We start from the raw sequence: 20,850 nt of genomic DNA on the forward strand, positions 1-20,850 counted from the left end.
CTGTCTCTACTACAGAATCCAAGAATTCAAGGAGGAAGTAAAAAAGATCATTCAAGTATAACAAAACTAGCTGGAAGTTTCCCTCTTGACCTCTCACAGTGGGTTTTTCAACTTCTGTTTCTAGTGAGTCTACAAGAGGGTGTTAAGAAAAAAAAGGGGAGGGGGGAGGAAAAGAGTTCTTAGTTGTGTTGCTCTTGATTATAGTAATCTCTCTCTCTGACATTCTAGGGGTGTCCCAGCCTCCCATGGAAAATTCTTAGGGTTCTGCAACTGGAATGTTGGAAATCACTTGGCACATTACAGATGCTCTTAAGCCTATCAGCACGTGAATCAACATTCTGCTAATATCTATCAGGACGGTGTGCAAAATGAAAGCAAATGATTTAGCCAAACCTTTTTTTATATCCTGCATAGTTCCAGCAGACCTCTTTAGCTGCAATATAGTATCTCCTCTCATTCCCTTTGCTACGCAGGTAATGTTCAGCAATGTAATCTGGGTTACGTTGTTCGTTGATATTCACTTTTGGGTCTGTCATGTATGGGTCATCAAAGCTCACATAATGGTATTCGTATTCACCACCTGATGTTTCCTCGCTGTAAGATCCTTCCATAACATATTCATAGCCTCCATTTTCTTGGGGAAGCCCAATCATGATCGATGGCTTAAGCTGCCGTGGGGTGAGCGTGTAATTTAGCAACTCTCCATGCCTGGCTCTACTCAGATTCACTGTATGGTTGGCCTTGCTGGGTGCCTCTGTGGTGTTAGTGCAACATGGCAGTGTCGTGTGGTTGGTCTCACCCAGAAACAATGTACGGCCAAACCCTGCCATTGAATTGGTGATTTTGGGGGGCTTTTTACTCCTTGGGCTCAGCAAATTAGTAATTTTTGGATATTCCTTTTTTTTCCTACGGATCTTGATAAAGGTTCCAGATGTACTCACAGTGTCATTCTTGTTCCTCTCCTTTCCTTTCAGAGTTGGGTGCATGTGGCTCCCTTTCTGTTTTTCTCCCATTCGATGTGAGAACCCTTGATAGTTCTTCATATGCTTCTTATTTATGAATGCTGTACCATTTCTGCCACAATGATTTAACTTACCACTAACAGATTTATCTAAATTTGCCTCTAATCTCAGACTCCCCTTTGCAGACACCAAATTCCATTCCTCATTGGTCATTTTAGATGAATATTTCCCAGTCCTGGCCAACGATGCTTCTAATAAGTTCTTCACTAGTGCAGGGTTGGAATTAGGGCTTATATTGCCTAATGTATGATCTAAAGGAAAAGTGTCTGCTTGTTTATCTTTGGATAGCTTGGGTTCAGAGAGGCTGGATGCATTAGACCCATCTCCTACAATGAGGTCCAAAGCAAGCGTCAAGTTAACTGCACGCATGGTATTTTCCACCTTGCTTTCCTCCTCTTCCAGTTCATCATCATCATCATTTGGAAGCTGGCCAGTTCCCACCATGTCTATATCGGATGTGTTCTCTGCACGATGCACAGAATGAGGTACACTTGTCTTGTCAGAAAATGAGACATTTTTATTTCGTACATGATTTAGAAGAGCATTCATCTTTTGGATGGAGTAAAACTTAATGGCCAGTGAGTTTCGCCTTTTCCTTTTGCTGTTAATGTTATAATTTCCTCTTCCTGTGCTTTCCTCTTGATGCTTTTCTGAAAAAAATTTACTGTCCTTTCCATCAGTTGGAAGCTCTTCTGCAACATTTATTTGGCCTTCCCCATTGCTCAGCAATTGTTCACCTGCAGACATGTTACTGTGATCTATTTCATAACTGCTTTGGCTTCTATTCTCAAATACCAAGTCAGCCTTTCCATCACTTGTGCTAGCTAAAAATAAGTCCTCTTCTGCTGTGATTGATGTGTGATTTGACTGGAATGTTTCAGCCTCGATTGGGGGAAGAGGAGTAATACGAGTTTCTAAGAACTTAGAGGTGTCTGTGGATTCACTACTATTTATAGCTGTCAGACCTGAGCCAGCTGCCACCTCAGAACTCGTGGCATCAGTGCCTTCATATTGTTCCCAGGCCAGTGCTGTAAGGTTTTGTTTTTCTTCATCGCCTGTTGCCTTCCTTGAGCTTCGGATGGAATAAAAAGAAGCCAAGTAATCCTGATAATCCAAATCCTCCTTATCTCCTCCTTCTTCTCGCACATCTTCAACTGAGGCGGAAACAGCCTTTTTATCAGTCTTGGTGTAAGTGAAATCCACAACATCAACCGTGTCATCTTCCTCATAGTCACATCTAGCATCTCTGAATCTCAGCCTCATGCCGTAACTCATCTCTGGGGTACCCCAGGATGCTAAAAGCCAAGTACCTGCAATTGAAATAAAAGTGTTTTTCTAATATGCAGTAGTTACGAGTGGACACTACCTATCACGTAAGTGGTCAGGGCAAGTTGCTGGGTCTGTTTCTACAGCACCTGCTACAGCAGAGTGCTAATCCTCATCTGGGATTTCCATGAGCTCTCATTGCAATGAAAAATAATTAATAAATGTAAATAAGTAATAGCACATATAAATAAATACATCGAAGAGCTGGAGCTCTTCTGCACAGATTAAGCTGTACCTAGGACCCGAGTCCAAACATAACCCATGAAAGAGATGGTTATGAAAAAAAAAAGAAAGAAACAATATAAAGGATCCTATGTTTAGATCTGGATCTAAGATTGGGATATTTTGAGATAAACTTTTAACTTTGCTCTGTCCTTAGTGTTGCATGCATTGCCACACAGATAGAGCATTCTGAACAGAACAAATGTTCTGAGGCAATGCTGACAAACATCGTATTTTAAAAGCTTTTGAATGCATAAAGGATGATCTTTAAAAGAATAAAGTAATTTGAATTTCCAATCTGGACACAAAACATTAAGGTGCCAATCTGAGGCATCTTAGATTAACTTAAAAGTTTTAATAATTCCTCCAAAACCTAGTCAGAAGATAAGTTCTCCATTTGAAACTAGGATCTGCAGAGAACAAAATACAATCTGTTTCCCTAAACAGCATTAAATCAAGTTCTTTGCTAGTTACAGCTTGCTTTGGAACTAGCAGAAATTACAGAATAGACAGAATTAACAGAGCTTGAGAAAACCAGCCTTTTTTATTAAAAAAGTCACATAAATTTTTCTGTATTTATTAGAGTTTGAAGTGACCTGCATAGCTTTCCTTATTTCTAACAATAGCAAATTTACAAAAGAAAACATGCCCTAGATGGAAAGAACAGATCACATACCAAAATCAAGCAAAAGTACAACTTCATTACTGGGGAGGCTTCCATAAAGTCTGATGGAGTTTTAATGATTCCCTAGCCTTGAACAATAAAAACCACTTAACATACAATACATTTTTAACTTATAAGGTCTTGACGCTGTGCGATCACCGAAAACAAGGTTTGAGGACATAAAGAATTTGTTATTTAAATAGAAAAAAGATACAAAACCCCATTGGTATTTTAAATAGGATAAGGATACCTAAACCTTGTGGGATTTTAGGATGATCACTAAACACTCACAGCCTTCAATGAGGAAGAATCTCTGTCCTTTTGCAGGTAATTCTGTAAGTGTGGACTACGTGGGTTCTAGCGTCACCTTTTCAAGATACGGTATTAATCCTAGTTAGACATTGAGATGTATACCGATGGACCAGTGATCCGATTTAGTCAGGCAGACTTTACTACTGCTAAATGACCACAAGCCTAAGTTGAGGTGTAGCCACTTTGTCCAATAATGACTAGCATAATTTGACAGTCTTGGCTCATTTTAGCTAACTCAGAATGGACAAATATGTGGCAGAGTTGGGAATCAGACAGTGGAGTTGATACTGGATTGTTTCCAAGAACAATCTTAGAATTGCCTTAAAATGATCATTGCTAACTCCAATACTAATTGTGAAGTGAAAAAAACCCCAACAAAACCCAGCCTCAGTATAGCATCAATTATGCTATGTGCTAAGTCTGTGTAGCCAACAAAACTCCACACACATCAGTTGCACTGGGGAATGATTCAACATTTTCCAGCACTGTGTTTATCTGAAAAGCTTTCTTTCCTATTTAGGTAAGTCCTTATAGAGTGGAGATGAAAAAATGTCTTAGAAGAGCTGTCAAACACTATAGTTTTACCACTTACCAACATTGTCCATTTCCACTGTGACTGATTCTCCACTCATTGGGAAAAGGTTCAACACATCTTCGTATTTCCCTTGATACAGAAAAGAGTGCCCAGAAAGGCGAACAGAGACAATCTCATCATGAGTGCCAACACTGGAGAAGTGCCACTGAACCACGCTATCTTGGCAAAATCCAAGGATTTCACTGCTGTCAGACACATAGCCATTTATTGCTAAAAGAAAAGCAAAATAAAAGTGGTCTCAGTATTTTCAGAACAAAACTTTTAAAACCTCCTGTTCTTTGATGTCAGTCCACTGAACTGGACTCACATTTGCACTTGGAAAGAGACTGGCACAGGGCTGAAACCACAATAGCCTTGATGGAGAATCCAGCTCTGGTAATAGTATCTCTAATCAGGGTGCTGCATCAAAGTTAAATAACTCTTGCCTTTGCTTCAGAGTCCAGAGCCAGCCTGGTCCCTAAAATATTGCATATTTCTGTGCAGTGCCACCTGGCACTGTTAGAAGTTCACTGACTCTCTAGAGAATTCCCTGATTGCACTACATCCAAGAACAAGCAATCACTGAATGCTCAAGTTCGCATGAGCTTTCACAATATTCAGCTTGATATCGCACTCACTGTGCATTATGTTCGAGTTATAGAACTTAGGATCATCCCTTTTAACACTGGCAGGGTTGCTGCAGTAGTCCTTGATGTTATCCTCTATGTACCAGCTCTTATTTTCATCGAACACAGCAAACATTGCCTGCTGCTCCCCATCCGCCTTTTTCTGAAAGACAATCAACACAGCAGTTACATCTTATACATGTACAATACAGCAGAGACATGTATTAAGGACTCAATCCTACTATCTTTCTTACTTACTATATAAGCAATATTTTCTATATAAGCAATATAACCTTCACCAGAGTTGTGGTAAGCATGATCCAAGGGCTAAGTGAAAGGGAGTAGCGGGTCAAGACTTCAAGGTGACAATCCTACTACTGCAACCAACCTGTGGTGGAGCACTGAGCAAGCCACTAGAACTGCTGATAAGCAGATGGTATATGACTGGGCTCTCTGTAAAAGGACCAGACTTCTGGTTTGACCTGAGCATAGCTTTTGACATTTTTTTCTCCCAAGTGATGCTCAAGTTTTTGCCAAGCAAGATTTCAATGGATGGCAAAGAGAACCACTCTCCCAGAACTCTCCCATGCTGTTTGGGTTGCTATGGATTCAGTGATGCCTGAGATTGTCAGACCCTATTGAGTTATACCTGTTACAGAAAGGGACCAGCTCAGATCTGAATGTCTTTAGCGTGTGAAGGTATAATAGCAGCAGGAAAGTTTATTATCAAGTCTAGAAATAGACTTTCAAGTCAGGCTGACCTTTTGTTGAAATGCTGCTCTTGCTAAGAAAATCAGAATATAATTCCTCTACCGCTGTGGACAGTTAGAGGACTGTTTCTTCAAGTCATTTCTTCAGGAGCCTATTGGTTTAATTGCTCTCTACACAACAGTTCTCTAAGGGGAGCAAAACCAAATTCACTGTAGATCAAATAATATTGTTTGAGCAAAACCTCTAAGAGGTTGCCAAACATGTTACCTGCACACCCTTCTGCGTCAATGCTTCACTTTTACAAATCAGAAGTGGGCCAATCAGTCCAGAGGCTATATCTCTCTCAGTATCTACAGCACTATGATATAGCCTTGTAATACATTGTGCATCCTGTGCAGTGGGTTGGTCTGTTTTAGCAATTTTCCATTCGTAAGTGTATGTCTCCCCTGGTTCAATTCCTCTACTCTGGGTGCCATTGCCTAAGGAAAAATAAAGAAGGAGAACAGTAATGATACAAACTTAGAGCTAGATCTTTATATAACATCAGGCTGCACCTTTTAATGAAACTGGTACAGTTATGCCATTTCAAGCTACCTCTGAGATAACTGAAGTTCAGCACGGACTTCCGTCTCTCTCAAAAATCACAAACAAGAACAGAAAACTAAGACACCAAAAAAGGGTATTTGTCTATGCTTTGCAGATAATACCTTGGTTTCTCTGTAAGGCAACACAACAGGTCAGCAGAGGCAGAGCATAGAATTGAGGTCTCCCAGTCACGCACATTCCTAGCCACAGCATCTCCTTTGAAGCAATGAAACTCTCCACAACAGTTAGTGGTATGCAAAATGTAATTCACAAATTTCTTACTTGTGGGATCCAGAGGATAATCAGCTCCTTCTGTAGTCTTTGAAAGTGTCACTCCATGGAAGTAAATGCTGTAGGGTCGACTGGCCTTATTTTTGAATACAATCTATATTGATAGGCAAATGAAAAAAAAAAGAATTTAGTATTCAGCTAATCCTTGCCTGAATACATAACAAGGTTTCAACTACAGTAGAATGTGCCCGGTTTCAGCCCGGGAAGTGCTGGAAAGGCAAAGGGATGTCTTAAATATTGTCTGACAATATAAACCCACAGTCTAAATGCTGCTGGTACCCCGCTGGTGGGCTTTGTAGAGCCCATTGAGTGAAGTTCAGCTTCTTACGGTTGGTCTTTGGAAAATCTAAAAAGAACACTTGTTCTTCCAGCTACTAGGCACACACTACCTCAGGGAATATGAAGTTATTGACTAAAGTTCTTAAGAACCTTCAATATGGGAGAAAACAAATTTAAACAGATTTAAAAACAAATCTTGCCCAGATTCCAAGACCCGAAGGGGATATGGGAGGAAAAGGAAAAATGTCCTGCCTATTCTTGATGAAACCAGAAAAAAAAAGAAGAAACATGCTAAACTCAGAGTCACAGAGTCATGGTGGCAATTAAAGGTCATGAAACTTTGTGATGCATCAAGTGACAACAGAAAGACAAGTGGATGTGACAGCAGCACAAGCTTGTAATACAAACGCTTTGTAGTTTCATTTCATAACTCCATGACAGAACTATGAAAACTGAGAACCATTGTCTAAAACAGCCAGAAAAAATAACAACGTAGGGTATGAAGGGCTCATGAAGTTTGGCCTCACATCCAAATCCCCCCAGAAGTCCACTTGGGTCTAGCATTTTTTTCCCATTTTGGACCAGTGTCAACATATAAATATATTTTACAGAGAGTGTGAATGAAGTGTGTTTATGCTGTAAAATAAAGCACAATCATGGAAACTATAGAGGGAATGCTGAAAAATTTAAGCTAAACACTGTCACTTGTGATCGTACCTTTTAATAAGGCCAGTATTTTTAACATTAGCTATATTTTTTGACAAAAAAACCAAATCAAACTAGTTCTTTTGTATCTCTGCCCAACAGAAAATTATGCTGTAGTATAAATAATTTCTGAATTTATGTTACTTACTTTGACTTTGTCATTGAGTTGAGCTCTGATAATAGGGCCCAAGATTCCAGTTTCCTTGGGACGAGGATTTTCCAGACGTTTAGTGAAGCTGGCATCGGTATATTGCCTAAAAATAGCCTTTTTATACTTTTTACCTATGAGATTTGAGAAGTTGTCCAAGTGCTGCGCTTTATAGTGTCTTAAAAATAAAGGAAAAGAAATGATCAACAAAACTTGAATAGTGACATCTATTAGAATACAGAATTAGTACTCAAGCAACTGAGTAGAAACCTCACTGCTTGGGAAAAAAAAATCCAAACCCTAAACTAACCTAGTGCTCTTCACTCGAAATTCTAACCTACATTAGGTAAGAAGAAGCTTGGAACATTATTTGTGTTTTAGTATCACATATGACCAATTAGTATCAGAGTTTACATTTAATTTAATAGGGTATACATGCAAGAAAGAAACAAACTGAAGCAGCAGCTACATTTTCAAGATAAGATAGCAGAAATCACTGTTCTCCTTTTACAAAGGCATAGTTGAGCATAGCAAAAATAAACAATTTGCTTACAGTAGCAAAGACTCTACGAGAGACAGGAACAAATAATCCTAATCCCAGTCAAGTACCATACAATAAGTAGTGTTACACTCAAGTTTAAAAACATTAGAATTGTTAATGTTGAGAGCAAACCTAGGATAAATACTGGGAAGTAACACAGAGTAACATGTTTGTCCTGGTCACTTGTGCTTCAAAAAAGGTTACTGAACAGGGATAAACTCTGTAATTTTGAACAAAGGAGGAAAAATCAGAGCACTGAGGTGGTTAAGTAATGCTATGTAACTAGCACGGAAAGATATGAAAGTTTGCTTCATGCAGTCCAAGAGCAAATAAGAAGGGAAGCAAATCATACCAAAGAAGGAGGAATACTAACAGAGTTATGTGAACATTATATTCTGAGGAGGTATATGAAACTATAACCCCATACAGGGTAAGCAATTTGTCTTGTTCTGCTTAAATCCTTAAAGGTTCTTATGAACATCAGCTTGTAAAGTCACCAGTACTCTAGCAGTGGGGAACTGACAGATTGCAAATTTAACCTTACAGTGCACTGGCAGCATTGTTTACTATGACCTCATGTATGTTACAGAATTCATTCTATTTACCTTAAGTTGAACAAAATAGCCCAATATGCTTACTTATTATGACTTTTACTACATCTACATTGGTGCCATGCAAAGGTCATTTATAGAGAGACCTCTCTTTCACCCATTCCTAAACACTTTATTGTACTGAACTTTTAAAAACTTTTATCCTCCAGAAATACTCCCTCCCTCCCTTTCCCTTCCTCTTAAGGATTGTTTATTTCAGCAGAATTCATGTTGAAAAGTAATTTAGAAAATAGGCTTGTATGCTACTTAGGGCATTTCCTAAGTCATCTTCATATTTTGGTCTCCCCATTAGAGGCAAAACAAGGTGTCCACTTTTGGGCTCCTCAGCAAAGAAAGTCATTGACACACTGGTGAGAGTCCAGTGGAAGGCCACCACGGTGATTAGGGAGCTAGAGCATGTGACATAGAAGCAAAATCTTGGTTTATTCAGTCGTGCGAAAACATGGCTAAGGGAGCATCTTATTTTTATCTTCAACTATCAAATGGGAGATTATAGAGAAAACAGAACCAGACTCTTCTCAGAGTAGCCTAGTGAAGAGATGAGACACAGTGGACACAAGGTGCAACATGAGAAAGTCTGATTAGATATAAGGAAAAACTTTTTCACTGTGAGGTTGCAAAGGTGCCCAGAGAAGTTGAGGAGTCCCCATCCTTGGAGACAATGAAAACTCAACTGGCTAAGGCCCTGTGCAACTGGATCCAACTTTGCCGTTGGATCCCCAGAGGTCCTCTCTAACCTGAATTATTCTGTGATTTCATGTTAACATTCCATATTATGTCAACAAAGTACTATTTTACCTGTCAAGGCTGTCTGGAATACTTGGGGCATAATCCCAAGTAACTTCTTCTGCAGCAATGAAATATTCCCAGTTTTTGACCATAAGACGTTCTTTATAGGAGAGACGACTCTTCTTCACCTCTTTGTCCCCACAGTCTCTTATAGTGAGGTAACCGTGCATTCCAGCTAATTGAGAAGAAACAGTATCATAGTGATTTTCTATTTTATGAACCCTTACCACTTCAACTGCATTTCTCATTTCTTTAGCTAAGGCTGCCAGCAAGCGTTTGGTTCATCTGATTGCCATCTTTTCAGGCTTGAAAAGGCTGCATCCATGTAGACTACATAGAGGCTGGGAGCCTTCCAAGGAGCCCATATTAATCAAATGGAATAGAGAAGCTCTCTCAACTAGCCCTCTTTGAAAATACCAGCTGAACAGATAGAAAGCTTTTTTTTTTGCTGGTTTGTTTTTTTTTTTTTTTTCCAAAATATGTCTTACACAGCTCTTGTAAGAGAGACATTTCTCTCATTCTTTAAAACAGAATTCTGATCACTGCTGAGAGAGAGATACCCACATATCCACTTTCAAATGATGAACAGCAAATATTTTCATCAGATTGAGTGACCCTTAGCTGAAGTGCTCAGTTTCTCAGGAAGCAGGTGGTTCCTTACTCATTTTAAAATGGTGCTTATCTGAACAGCTCACAGACACTTAGACACTGGAGTACTGATTCACTGTTGTTCTGTGATCTGCACACAACAGTAAAGCTGCAGATAAGAACGCCTTTTAGTTCATTGTGCACTTCTCATTCCAATGCCCTGTTCTCCAGTGGTCTCTTAGTGAAATGACTACCATCTGAAACAGTAACCGTACCACTGCAAAACAGCAGAAGCCATTTGGGGTGTAAAGAAGAGAAGGACAACTCTACAGTTGCCTAATAAATAGATGTTTCCTTGCCTTGCAGGTGCTTTTGGACAAGAGAAGATATCAGCCACCTTCCTTCCTCACTCACTGTCATGTTTACTGTGGTTGATGCTCCTCCCACTAGGTTAACAGTAGAAACTCGGCGATGTCTTTGCTCCATGGACTGGCCATTGATATGAATGGAGAAAATTTCTGGGTTGGAACTCATTCCTATCAAATGCCAGCTAATGTTGTCATATGCACAAGCCTCTAAATCTGAAAGAGAAATGAGAGTAGGGTTCAGAATACAGGCAAATCATGCAAGTTCCCTATGCACACTAGGTCTGAAGTGAATCTTCGCTCAAAACATTAAGAAAATCTCTGACTCCTGTGATCAGCATTTGCAACAAGAGGAAGTTTCAGAAACTTATAAATGGAACAGGTACCAAAATCCTGTACGTCAGTGGAAGACAGGTGTTTAAATCTTACATGCAAGTGACAACCTGACTTACAGTGAGCTGGGGAAGAAGGAAGAAAACCAGCAGCCTCTTTTGGAAAGCTGATCTGTCCTTGTTGGGGGGGGGGGGGAGAAAATAAAAAGGCAAGGATCCAAGATAAAGAATGAGGTGGTATCTAGTGACAGTAACTACCTTATCCAATATTTGTTTACAAAACCCCACCTAAGACAGTCTTTTGTATTTGCACAATGGACTGGACCGAGATATGAAAATAGTTCCTTAGGAGAACAAGGGGAAAACACTAGCAACAGAATAGCCCCATTACCACCTTCCTAGTCTTCCCACTTAATTGTCTCATTTAATGGTAACTGACTTTCCATTTCCAGGAAGTTCTTCACCTAGTATGTTCTACATGCTGTAAAACCAGCAGTTCACTTAACCACATCACTCTCTCCCCATCAGCTGTGTAAAAAAAATGAGGGATTTCTTATTTTTTTGAAGTTAGTAATCCTGTTCTTCGAGCAGAACTCTTCTTAGAACTAATCCTGTCATTCTTATCAGCAATATGGCATGACTTCCTTCCAGCAGCAGTTTCTCTTCTAGAATTTCGATGCTCACAGACATGTTCTAAAAAAGGCTGTATCCCATTCCTCCACATTCCTGTTCTCTTGCATAAAAAGCGAACAAAGGTAATATTCAGTCTTCATCAATGTTAATTTCATTTCACATAAGCCTTAACAGTACCTGGTAATGTTCCATCAGTATAGCCATTAATTGTGTACTTGAGTGATGCTGATCTTTGCCAACTCTTGTTTTCATCAAACACACCAAACATCAGTACATACTCCTTGTCGAAAAGTTTTTGTGACCCATCCTCATTTAGGCTTCCTATGGAGAAGAAACAACAGGTCTTAATTTGAAGCAGAAGTAAAGCAGTTTTCACATCAACGTAGTGGCATTAATGTGTATTTAATGAGCTTGCTTCACCTGTTAGCATGTACTGGCTGAGCCTGACCAAAACAAGACCTTAAGAATGCTCATAAAGTGATTTTATTTCTGAAAGTACTTTTGGGTTCGGTAACCACGAAATCAAAAGTCTGTAATATCCCAGAGGAGATTAAACAACATGCAATTAATTGTCTCAGACAATTCTGGCAATGCGTTGTAGGGATTGCCTTAATGAATGGGAGCGCCAAACAGCCTTCTGTCCACAATCAGATGCTGGCCTCTCTTTTGAGACTGAGAGGCAAGGAGAAGAATGATGGTAGAGTCACCTGCAGTGTGAACACTGCCTTTTCAAGCACTACACTGAGGTCATCAGCTCCTTTAAAAAGCGTAAAACCGACCACTCAGCAAACAACCTGTCCTGGTTTCGGCTGGGATAGAGTTAATTTTCTCCTTAGTAGCTGGTATAGTGCTATGTTTTGGATTTAGTGTGAGAATAATGTTGATATCACGCTGATGTTTTAGTTGTTGCTAAGTAGTGCTTATCTTAAGCCAAGGATTTTTCAGTTTCCCATGCTCTGCCAGCAACCAGGTGCCCAAGAAGCTGGGAGGGAGCATAGCCGGGGCAGCTGACCCGAACTAGCCAAAGGGGTATTCTATACCATGGAACATCATGCCCAATATATAAACAGGGAGGAGCTGGGCAGGAGGGGTGGCTCGCTGCTTGGGCATCGGTCAGCGGGTGGTGAGCAGTTGCATTGTGCATCACTGTTTTTTTGGTCCCCCCCCCCTTCTTTTCTTTGTTATATTCCTTTTCATTACAATTATTATTATTATATTTCATTATTGTTATTGTTAGTATTATATTTTACTTTAGTTATTAAACTGTTCTTAACCTACGAGTTTTACCTTCTTTCCCGATTCTCCTCCCCATCCCACTGGGAGCGGGGCAGGGGGGAGTGAGGGAGCAGCTGCATGGTGCTTAGCTGCTGGCTGGGGTTAAACCACGACACAACCTTTACATACAAAAGACTTTGACAAATACTGCTGAATTGGATTGGTTGTAAGAAACTATCTAGTTGAGTTTGTGATACAGGTGTGATTTCTGTCTTCAAGTAGAATTCATTCTGGACATGCCACACAGAACTGGTGTGATTTTACTGATTCTTTCTGTAGATTGCTCACATCAAAAACTTCCATTTGCTACTTTCAATACATAATCCAGGTCTAAAATAGATGTCCCTCTAGACTGCAGGGACTAAAAATTTGGGAGCTTGCTGATTATTCTACTTAGGAAGAGACACTGGCAGTGGAAGCAGTTATCTTTAATGTAATCCTTTTTATTTATGAGAGGCTACAAAGTCCTGTTTTCCTGCACAAAAGAAGTCTCAGATCAACAGAGGAATTTATCTGCTTGTCACACAAAGAACATTCAGTAAGTGCTTTAACTCAGAAGTCCACTTTTTATAACCTTCCCAGGTTATACCACCTATGCTGCTCTTATGTGTCAGACTGCGGTGGGTTGACCCCAGCCAGCAGCCAAGCACCCACACAGCCACTTCAATGCTTCCCCACCCCCAGCAGGACAGGGGAGAGAACAGGAAGAACAAGAGTGAGAAAACTTGGAGGTAGATAAAGATGGTTCAACAGGTGAAGGAAAGAGGGGAAAAAAAAACAAGCAACATGAAGGAAATCACTCATCATCTCCCACAAGCAGATTGATGCCCCGCCAGTCTCTCAGGAACAGCCACCTTGGAAGTCAACACCCCTCATTCCCCCCGCACTGCTGCTTCTTCCTCTACCTCCAGTTTTTATTGCCGAGAATGACATTACATGGTAGGAAATACCCCTTTGGTTCATCTGTCCAGCTGTGTCCCCTCCCAACCTCTCACCCATCCCCAGCCCACTAGCTGGGGAGGTCTGAGCAGGAAAAAGAGAAAGCCTTGACAAGGTGCAAGCACTATTCAGCAACAGCTAAAACATGGGTGTATTATCAACACTATTTAGACACAAATCCAAAACACAGCACCCTATGAGCTGCTGTGAAGAAATTAACTCCATACCAGCCAGACCAAATACACATGCATGTTGCACACCTACCACACAGTGCCCAGTCAAAGAAACCCTGTTCAGAAATCTTAAAAATGTGAGTAGTTAGCCGTTTGTATTTGCTCTAGCTAGAAACATATGCTCAAATTGTCTTGAAGGTAGTGCTCAAACCAATCCATCTCAAACTCATATCCAACTCAAGCCCACAATATATGCATGAATTTGAGAAGCCTGACAAGGAAAGAAAGCAAGTAATTCCAAAGCATTTGTCCAGATTAACTCCACCAGTATGCCATAAAATGCACACACACACATGAAAATAGAGAAAGAAAACCCAAGAAAATCAGGAAAATAACAAGTCCTAGATAATACTAAAAGCGCTAATTCTCAAAAAAACTTCAGGAGGAATATAATTAATACTAACGCCACTCCTTTGAGGTGATATGAGTAGGTGTGTTCTGCAATTAAATGGATATCTATCAGTGAGACGAGTGCCCTTGTACAACCCACACTGAACCAGTTTTATGTTTACTTTCAGGAAAGCTTCAAGGTCCAAGTCCATGCAGTCTGCAGTCTATACAAAATGTTTGGCTCAAACTGCAGGGAAAGAGGATCAAGCTAAATAACTCAGAGCTTTCACTAAAAGAAGGATATATAACTTGGAAAAATTTAGGATTTAAGGGACCAGTAAGTAGTTTAAGTAGCATGCTGTTTCAAACTTCCCTCAAATCAGTGGCATGTACCTAGCAGTTACTTACAAGTCCTACAAGACACCAGTTCATATTAGTGGAGATGGAATTCAGTGACTCAAACTGCTAAAATCTCAAGTCCCTGATCACATGCAAAGCGATTTTCGAAGACTTATAATCTGTTCAAATTTGGCCATCTTTTCAAATGACTAGCAAAAGATTTCAAACCCTTGTTACAGAAGAGAGTGCGCTACAGCCTCTTGATCAGACAGCCTTTAAAAGGCATGGGTAAAACAATTATTTCCTGCCTTATTCTCTGGAATGGCTGAACCATTTTGAATGAAGCTTTAAAAAATATCTATTCTAAGACAGGAAATTTGAGGTCATATATTTAGCAGTTAAGCAACTGAAAATGCAACCAGTACAGGCAAATGTATCTATTAATAGCACTCTCTGTCCATCCTATAATTATAGGATGGATCTGCATGAAAGCTGGCATTTAAAAAATTTAACATCTAAGAGAAAGATGTTGAAAGCCATTTACTTTACACTGCATGTAAAGATGTGATAAGGAAAATAAGATATCTTCCCTCATTATCATAAAATCTTAGCTTTATTAAGAAATGAAACTATATTACCTTATAGTAGTCTTAAAGCATTTCATTACCTTTCTTACAGATAAGCAGTGCTCCAATCAGACCAGAGTTAAAATCCATTGCCATGTTCTCATGAGAATAATATGCATAAGTAAGACAAGGAAGGTCAGCTTCTCTTGGACCAACTTCTTCCGTTATATCCCACACATATGTGTAGACCTGGCCTGGAAGTACAGCATCATCTTGTTTTTCTGCAGATGATGTTCTGTCATCATATAGGAAGCCTGCCAAGAAAAGAGTCAGTAGGGTGGCATGAAGACAAAGAGCAATTAAAGCATCTGGAATGTCCTTCTACAATCAGTTCCAAAAGCTTGGTTTGTTTCTTGCCTATATGATACTTCAGCTTCAAAGAGGTAACTCATGATTCCGCTCACATTGTGGACAGTAGCATAGGGGAGAGTAGCTGTTCCACCATCCTGTTTCTTAAAGATTAAAGATTTCCTAGAACTGTCATCACTGCCGAAAGGTGGGGCTCTTCATCAGTCTGACTAGGGCTAGGATGGCATGAAGCTTCAGCCTCTGCTCACTGATACTCCGTGGAGGAATACAGCCCACTCTGTCAACTTTCTAATTGTTTCTCATAAAGCCATTGCACAGGCTAGCATTGCCTTATTGCCTTGTTGCCTTAGACCTTTTGTGCACTGCATATCCAGATGGCAGCAATGGCTCATATCTATGCCTACCATATCCAACAAATCTGCAATATGACAAAGGGGAGCCAGAAATCAAAATCCTAGGTGCAAAAGGCACATTAATAAGATAGTCAAACCGAACTGCCTATCATTTCCAGTAACGTGTTCTGTTCAACTCCATGTGATGGGGTTGCAAAACTCTTTTTGTATCGACACAACAAACAAAGCCTTGAATAAATTTGTAAACTGCAGGTCAGAGCTCTGGCTCAGCACCCAGGGCAGGGCAATCCAAGAAGCACGGGCAATCCAGCTCACTCTGGGCTAGTGCAGACATTTAACTGTCAATTCGGTCACGGTTTATGATCTCTTTTTGCTAGTCTCATGAGGGTTCCAGGAGCAAAACACTACAAAGCTGAGCATGAAATGCTAAGTATCAGAACAACATGATCAGCACTGTCAACTGCCTTTACCAATAACATCTTGATGTGTGCTATTGCAAGGGATTTGGAAAAGTTTTTTTAAGACCTGTATTTAAGAGTTTACATGTCCTGAAATAGAATATTTTGCAATTACATGGGGGTTGGACCAGATGACCTCCAGAGGTGCCTTCCAACCTCAACCACTCTGTGATTCTATGAAACAGTATTAGCACACAGGCAGCTGGTCAGGAGACTGTGCATGTCAGATGACACTCATATTCCTAGTGTTACACTGATGAACAAGAAAGGAGCTAACAATGGGTGTAAAGTTTTAATCCAGGATCAACAGACACTTGTGTTACACATCCTCAAACGTTGGTCTGGGCCCCTCTCAATTATTTCATAGAGTAGTCTACAAGTAAATGAACAAAACATGGAGTTTTTATAGTATTTACCTTCTGCATTTTTGTTGTAAACTATGCCTTGGGGATGAATACTGACCGGCTTGTCAGCCATATTCTTAAGGTGAACCACTAAAGTATCTCCCACTTCAGCACGCAGAGTTGGTCCCAGAAGTCCTGTAGTTATTCAAGATAAAGAGAGAGGAAAACGTGAGCAAAACAGTGTGTTCAGTGAAATGAAGAGTTCTCTCCCCCCATTAGGGAACGTGAGCTCTCAAAGTACAAGTTGCAAAATTAATACAGGCAGAGAATGTAATACCACTGCAATGAAGATTCAATGAAGATTTACCCATAAAAAGGCACGTGGGATTTAAAACCTGCAGCTCATAGTCAGGAATGTTACAAATTGTGTATCTGGCAACTAGCACTTAAAAAAAAAAGTCACAGGAAAATGGTAGATTTGGGGGGAAAAAAGTTATTTCCAGATACAGAAAATTTATCAAAAGGTTCGTGTTGAGGTTCATTGGGAATTTCTAGGAATCCTTCACACACAATTTAATTAAACAGTTTTAGGAAGGCAGACATTTTATAGTTTAAAAGTTTAGAGAAAGGCATTCAAGCACATTTCTTTGAATAGCACTCTCAATGCCAGAAGTCACAGAACAAAAAGATCTTTCAATCCCAAAACATTATCTAAAGAAATAATCAGTTCCATGTTGCAAATTTCTTGAAGCATAGCCTGCAAAAGGTTTCAAGAGGGGCTTGTATCCGTACTCCCCATATTGCAAAAATAAGCAATGGAAGAAACCTGCTAAGACAACCTATGGCTTGTTAGTCTCTTTCTGTGTAAACTATTTTGCAGATTTCTTTCTCTGAAAAGAAAGAGCAGTTTCAGAAAACACAGGAGAACAAACAAAACTGAAAGGAATCAGATCATAGACTAGACCTTTCAGGGCAACTTGTAACAATTTCATATCACCAACCTCACACACGTTTACTTTGAAATCTAAATCTGAACATCTAACATCTGAAGCTATTTTATCTATTCATATGAAGTGCAGACAGACCATGTAAGTACTCCGCATAAGCATCATAACACAAGTACCATACTTACGTATGGCATAAGTACGAGAACTTGCCTCCATCCATTTAAAGCGTCTTCAAGCAGTAACAGACGCAAAGGCAAGGGGACATCTTTCACACCCAACCTCATAGTTTTTCTTTTCCTTTCCACTGATCTATCAGAAACATATTTAGCCTCAGGCCTTAAGCTCCTTCCATGTGAATTTATAGTGTCACCACTGTGACTGTGCTGTACAAGTCTAAATGTGTATGGGAAGTCTCATCAGATGCTGAAAACAAAGGGAACAACTTTGTATCGTGCAATTAATTTGCAGATAGCACTGAGCCCCAGCCTCTGAAAATCCAAACCCTCCATGGCCCTTGAAAGCCTAGTGCACTGTAGAGACCTCATCCCCTGTGCGTATTTGGTTTATGTGCAAAACAATGGACACAAAAATACAAGCTTGCTTAGCTTGTTCCTGGCTTTATAAACAAGCAACAAACAAAAATACTCAGAACATTTCCTTCCTGTTTACCTGCAAATATATTTGCTGGCTTTTCTTTTTTAAAATCCACTTCATATTCTCTGTAAGAAATTTTCTTAAACACAGGATCTGAACGGTCCAATCTGAAAACAAAAGAGGTACAAAAAAAAAATTAAAAGGACAAAGATTCCCAGAGATGCCACTGCTGTTTAACAGATATCTCAGAAAATGAATCCTGGAATTACATTGAATCACTTGCACATTTTGCTGAAGGCAAGGCACACAGTCCAACCCTTTGTAGTGTCTTCCCCTCTCCCTCTTACTCTATTGAATCGATGATGTTCCTGAGCTAGGCCATTTCATATTAGACAATTACAGTATCTAGCACAGTTTACCCCTGATTTTGCTGGTGATTTCTATAGGTCCTTTTGATTCTGAGATTAAGATGTCTTTGTTTTGTCCATTTAAGACACAGAGGAAGATGTCGTGATCATGCTTAACCTAGAAAGCATCTCACAAAACACAGTGAAAGAAACCTGAATTTCTCTTTACTCAGCCCCATGCTTGAACTTCAAGACTCACCACAAGGATTCTACAACAGCATTAACAGCAAGCTCCTGTAGCAGCAATGACCTTGGAGGCAAGCACAAAACTGTTCCCTGACAACAACTAAGGATCTCACAGCAAGTCAGAAAATTGCTTTCTGAGAAACACTGCAAGTGTCCTTAGTCTTGTTATGTAAATGAATCAGGCACCCAGTAGACGACACGTTTTCTTAGAAAACATTTAGGCAAGCAGAAGGAAACCAGCATATAACGCTTCTGGAATGGAAATAATGATGAGAAAAGGGCTGAAGGGACAATAGCCTGTATTTAGTTTCACATTTATTGGTTGATTTCGTATAGTACATATGATGACTGCATCCAACAGTAATTCCACTTGCTTTTTTTGTAATGCCCTTTCAGGCACATTTGATAGTGGGGAGCTGATGGGCTGCTCAAGCATAGAGAGGCTGGGCAGAGATAACACAGTGAGCTCGCTTCAGTGACATCCAGGGTCCATAAGGGGGAGATCTCTTTTTGCACAGATCTTTTGTAAATCCCTCTGCGACACTCTCTTGCAACAGAAGAGTCAGGCAGAAGCAGTTCATGTTTCAATTCATTCCCCTCTCTTTAAAATCACTGATAAAATTGTTTCGCTCTTTAAGGAGAAGGACCCGATCCATAACCTTCATTGACAAGTGTTGCCCTAACGTGGCAATGTTCAATAGAATAAGCGCATAGGACTACGGGGTGGAAGAGGAAATTTATCAGCGCCAATTGTATAGCTAGAAGGAACAAAATACGTAGCTTACTAACACTTCAGAAATCTCAGACTACGCAAGCAGGTCTAGTTACATAACTTTCGGGACTAGCAGCAGCAACACTGCATGCACAGATAATAGGATTTCAATTTGCTCTGAAGTGTCTTATAAATATCACTTGTACATGTAACAAATAAATCTCTACAAAGATAAGACGACTGACACTCAGAGAAGTTAAGTGTCCTTTTCTAGCCTGTATGATTGGAAAATTAAGGAAGTAGTTCAGGAAGAACCCATTTTCTTTTCAGCCTCTCTTCAGTTATTTAGAACCAAAAGCAGCAAAGTATCAGATTCTTACACTGTATTTAGACATTCAGCTTCTACTGAAATCAGAGCAAGTTACATACCCAAATGCCTTTGGGATCCAAGCCGTTAGCTCTTCCTTAGTGAGTATCTTTGGTTTGTTGTTTTGGGGTTTTTTTAAATTAAATTTCTATAAGCTCTACAAAGTTCATCAGACCCATCTGGGTTGTGACTTGCTCTAAATACTTATGCGAGCTATCTCAATAGGCACTGTGTATGAAAAACTCCTAGCTAATCAAAGAGTATTTCAGCTGAGGTTTGAGGCAGTCTTGTGGGTCTCTACTGCATGAAAACAGTCTATCCACAATGTGACGTTTAATGAAACAGCAGCTGATGCTTATATTGATGCATCCAGTGCAGATAAGAATGAAGTTCTAACTACTAAATTCACAGCCTGGGTCAATACTTCAATGGCATTTGGCTTCATATTCTTACATTTAAATCCTGTCTTCTTCTGTTTAGCCAGTTTGACATTATGCTTACACCAGCTGTATTAAACTTCTACGGGGAGTTTCAGAAATCATAGAAACTTTGTTTTAAATAAGTCTTGAAAAAAGAATAGTTAGAAAGTCTCAACCTGCACTGGAAATGTCCCTTCCATAACATCCAGAAATGCAATACATATTCTAAAAAAATATCACAAACTAAACAAAAATAAAGAAAACAAGCCATCCACCAATGTAAAAAAATGCAGTAGTATCCAAATACACACTTCAATGTAGGAGAACAAGTAATTTGTACCAGTTCATGCCACTTCATGAACAAATAAAAGCTGTGTATGGTGACTATAGCAAACAAAGCATAAGGATGAAGCCTAATTTAAACAGAATTCTAAATTAAGTCCAAGTTTTGTCATCTGTAGCATTGCACTTGCAGTGTTTATAAACCTAAGGATAACAGTGGTAATACAAATAAGATATTTTATATGCTTGATTGGTGTATGCATGTAGGCTGGCCATTCTGCAATGCTATCTGAAAAAAAAAAATGAAATTAGTATTTTCACTTAATGAAGTATAGCAATGCTTGATCCTACAACCTTTAGTCGGCAGAACTCAGGATGGACATTTCACAAAAACTACTGAACAACT

The 20,850-nt window shown here is 39.6% G+C and overlaps 1 protein-coding gene across 1 annotated transcript in view; it reads right to left on the bottom strand.

Annotated features, from left to right (window-relative positions):
* The window catches only part of F5 (coagulation factor V), a 36,635-nt gene that overhangs the window by 15,126 nt on the left and 659 nt on the right, over positions 1 to 20,850 (bottom strand). Inside the window, exons 2-13 of the mRNA XM_050915416.1 lie at positions 18,147 to 18,238; positions 16,603 to 16,725; positions 15,108 to 15,320; positions 11,502 to 11,645; positions 10,354 to 10,575; positions 9,416 to 9,581; positions 7,466 to 7,643; positions 6,325 to 6,427; positions 5,725 to 5,936; positions 4,759 to 4,909; positions 4,139 to 4,351; positions 394 to 2,332 (exon numbers count right to left, since the gene is read on the bottom strand). Of these exons, the coding sequence (XP_050771373.1) occupies positions 394 to 2,332; positions 4,139 to 4,351; positions 4,759 to 4,909; positions 5,725 to 5,936; positions 6,325 to 6,427; positions 7,466 to 7,643; positions 9,416 to 9,581; positions 10,354 to 10,575; positions 11,502 to 11,645; positions 15,108 to 15,320; positions 16,603 to 16,725; positions 18,147 to 18,238 (3,756 nt within the window). The remainder of the gene's footprint in view (positions 1 to 393; positions 2,333 to 4,138; positions 4,352 to 4,758; positions 4,910 to 5,724; positions 5,937 to 6,324; positions 6,428 to 7,465; positions 7,644 to 9,415; positions 9,582 to 10,353; positions 10,576 to 11,501; positions 11,646 to 15,107; positions 15,321 to 16,602; positions 16,726 to 18,146; positions 18,239 to 20,850) is intronic.

The sequence above is a fragment of the Gymnogyps californianus genome, chromosome 1, assembly GCF_018139145.2.
Source record: "Gymnogyps californianus isolate 813 chromosome 1, ASM1813914v2, whole genome shotgun sequence".
NCBI lineage: Eukaryota > Metazoa > Chordata > Aves > Accipitriformes > Cathartidae > Gymnogyps > Gymnogyps californianus.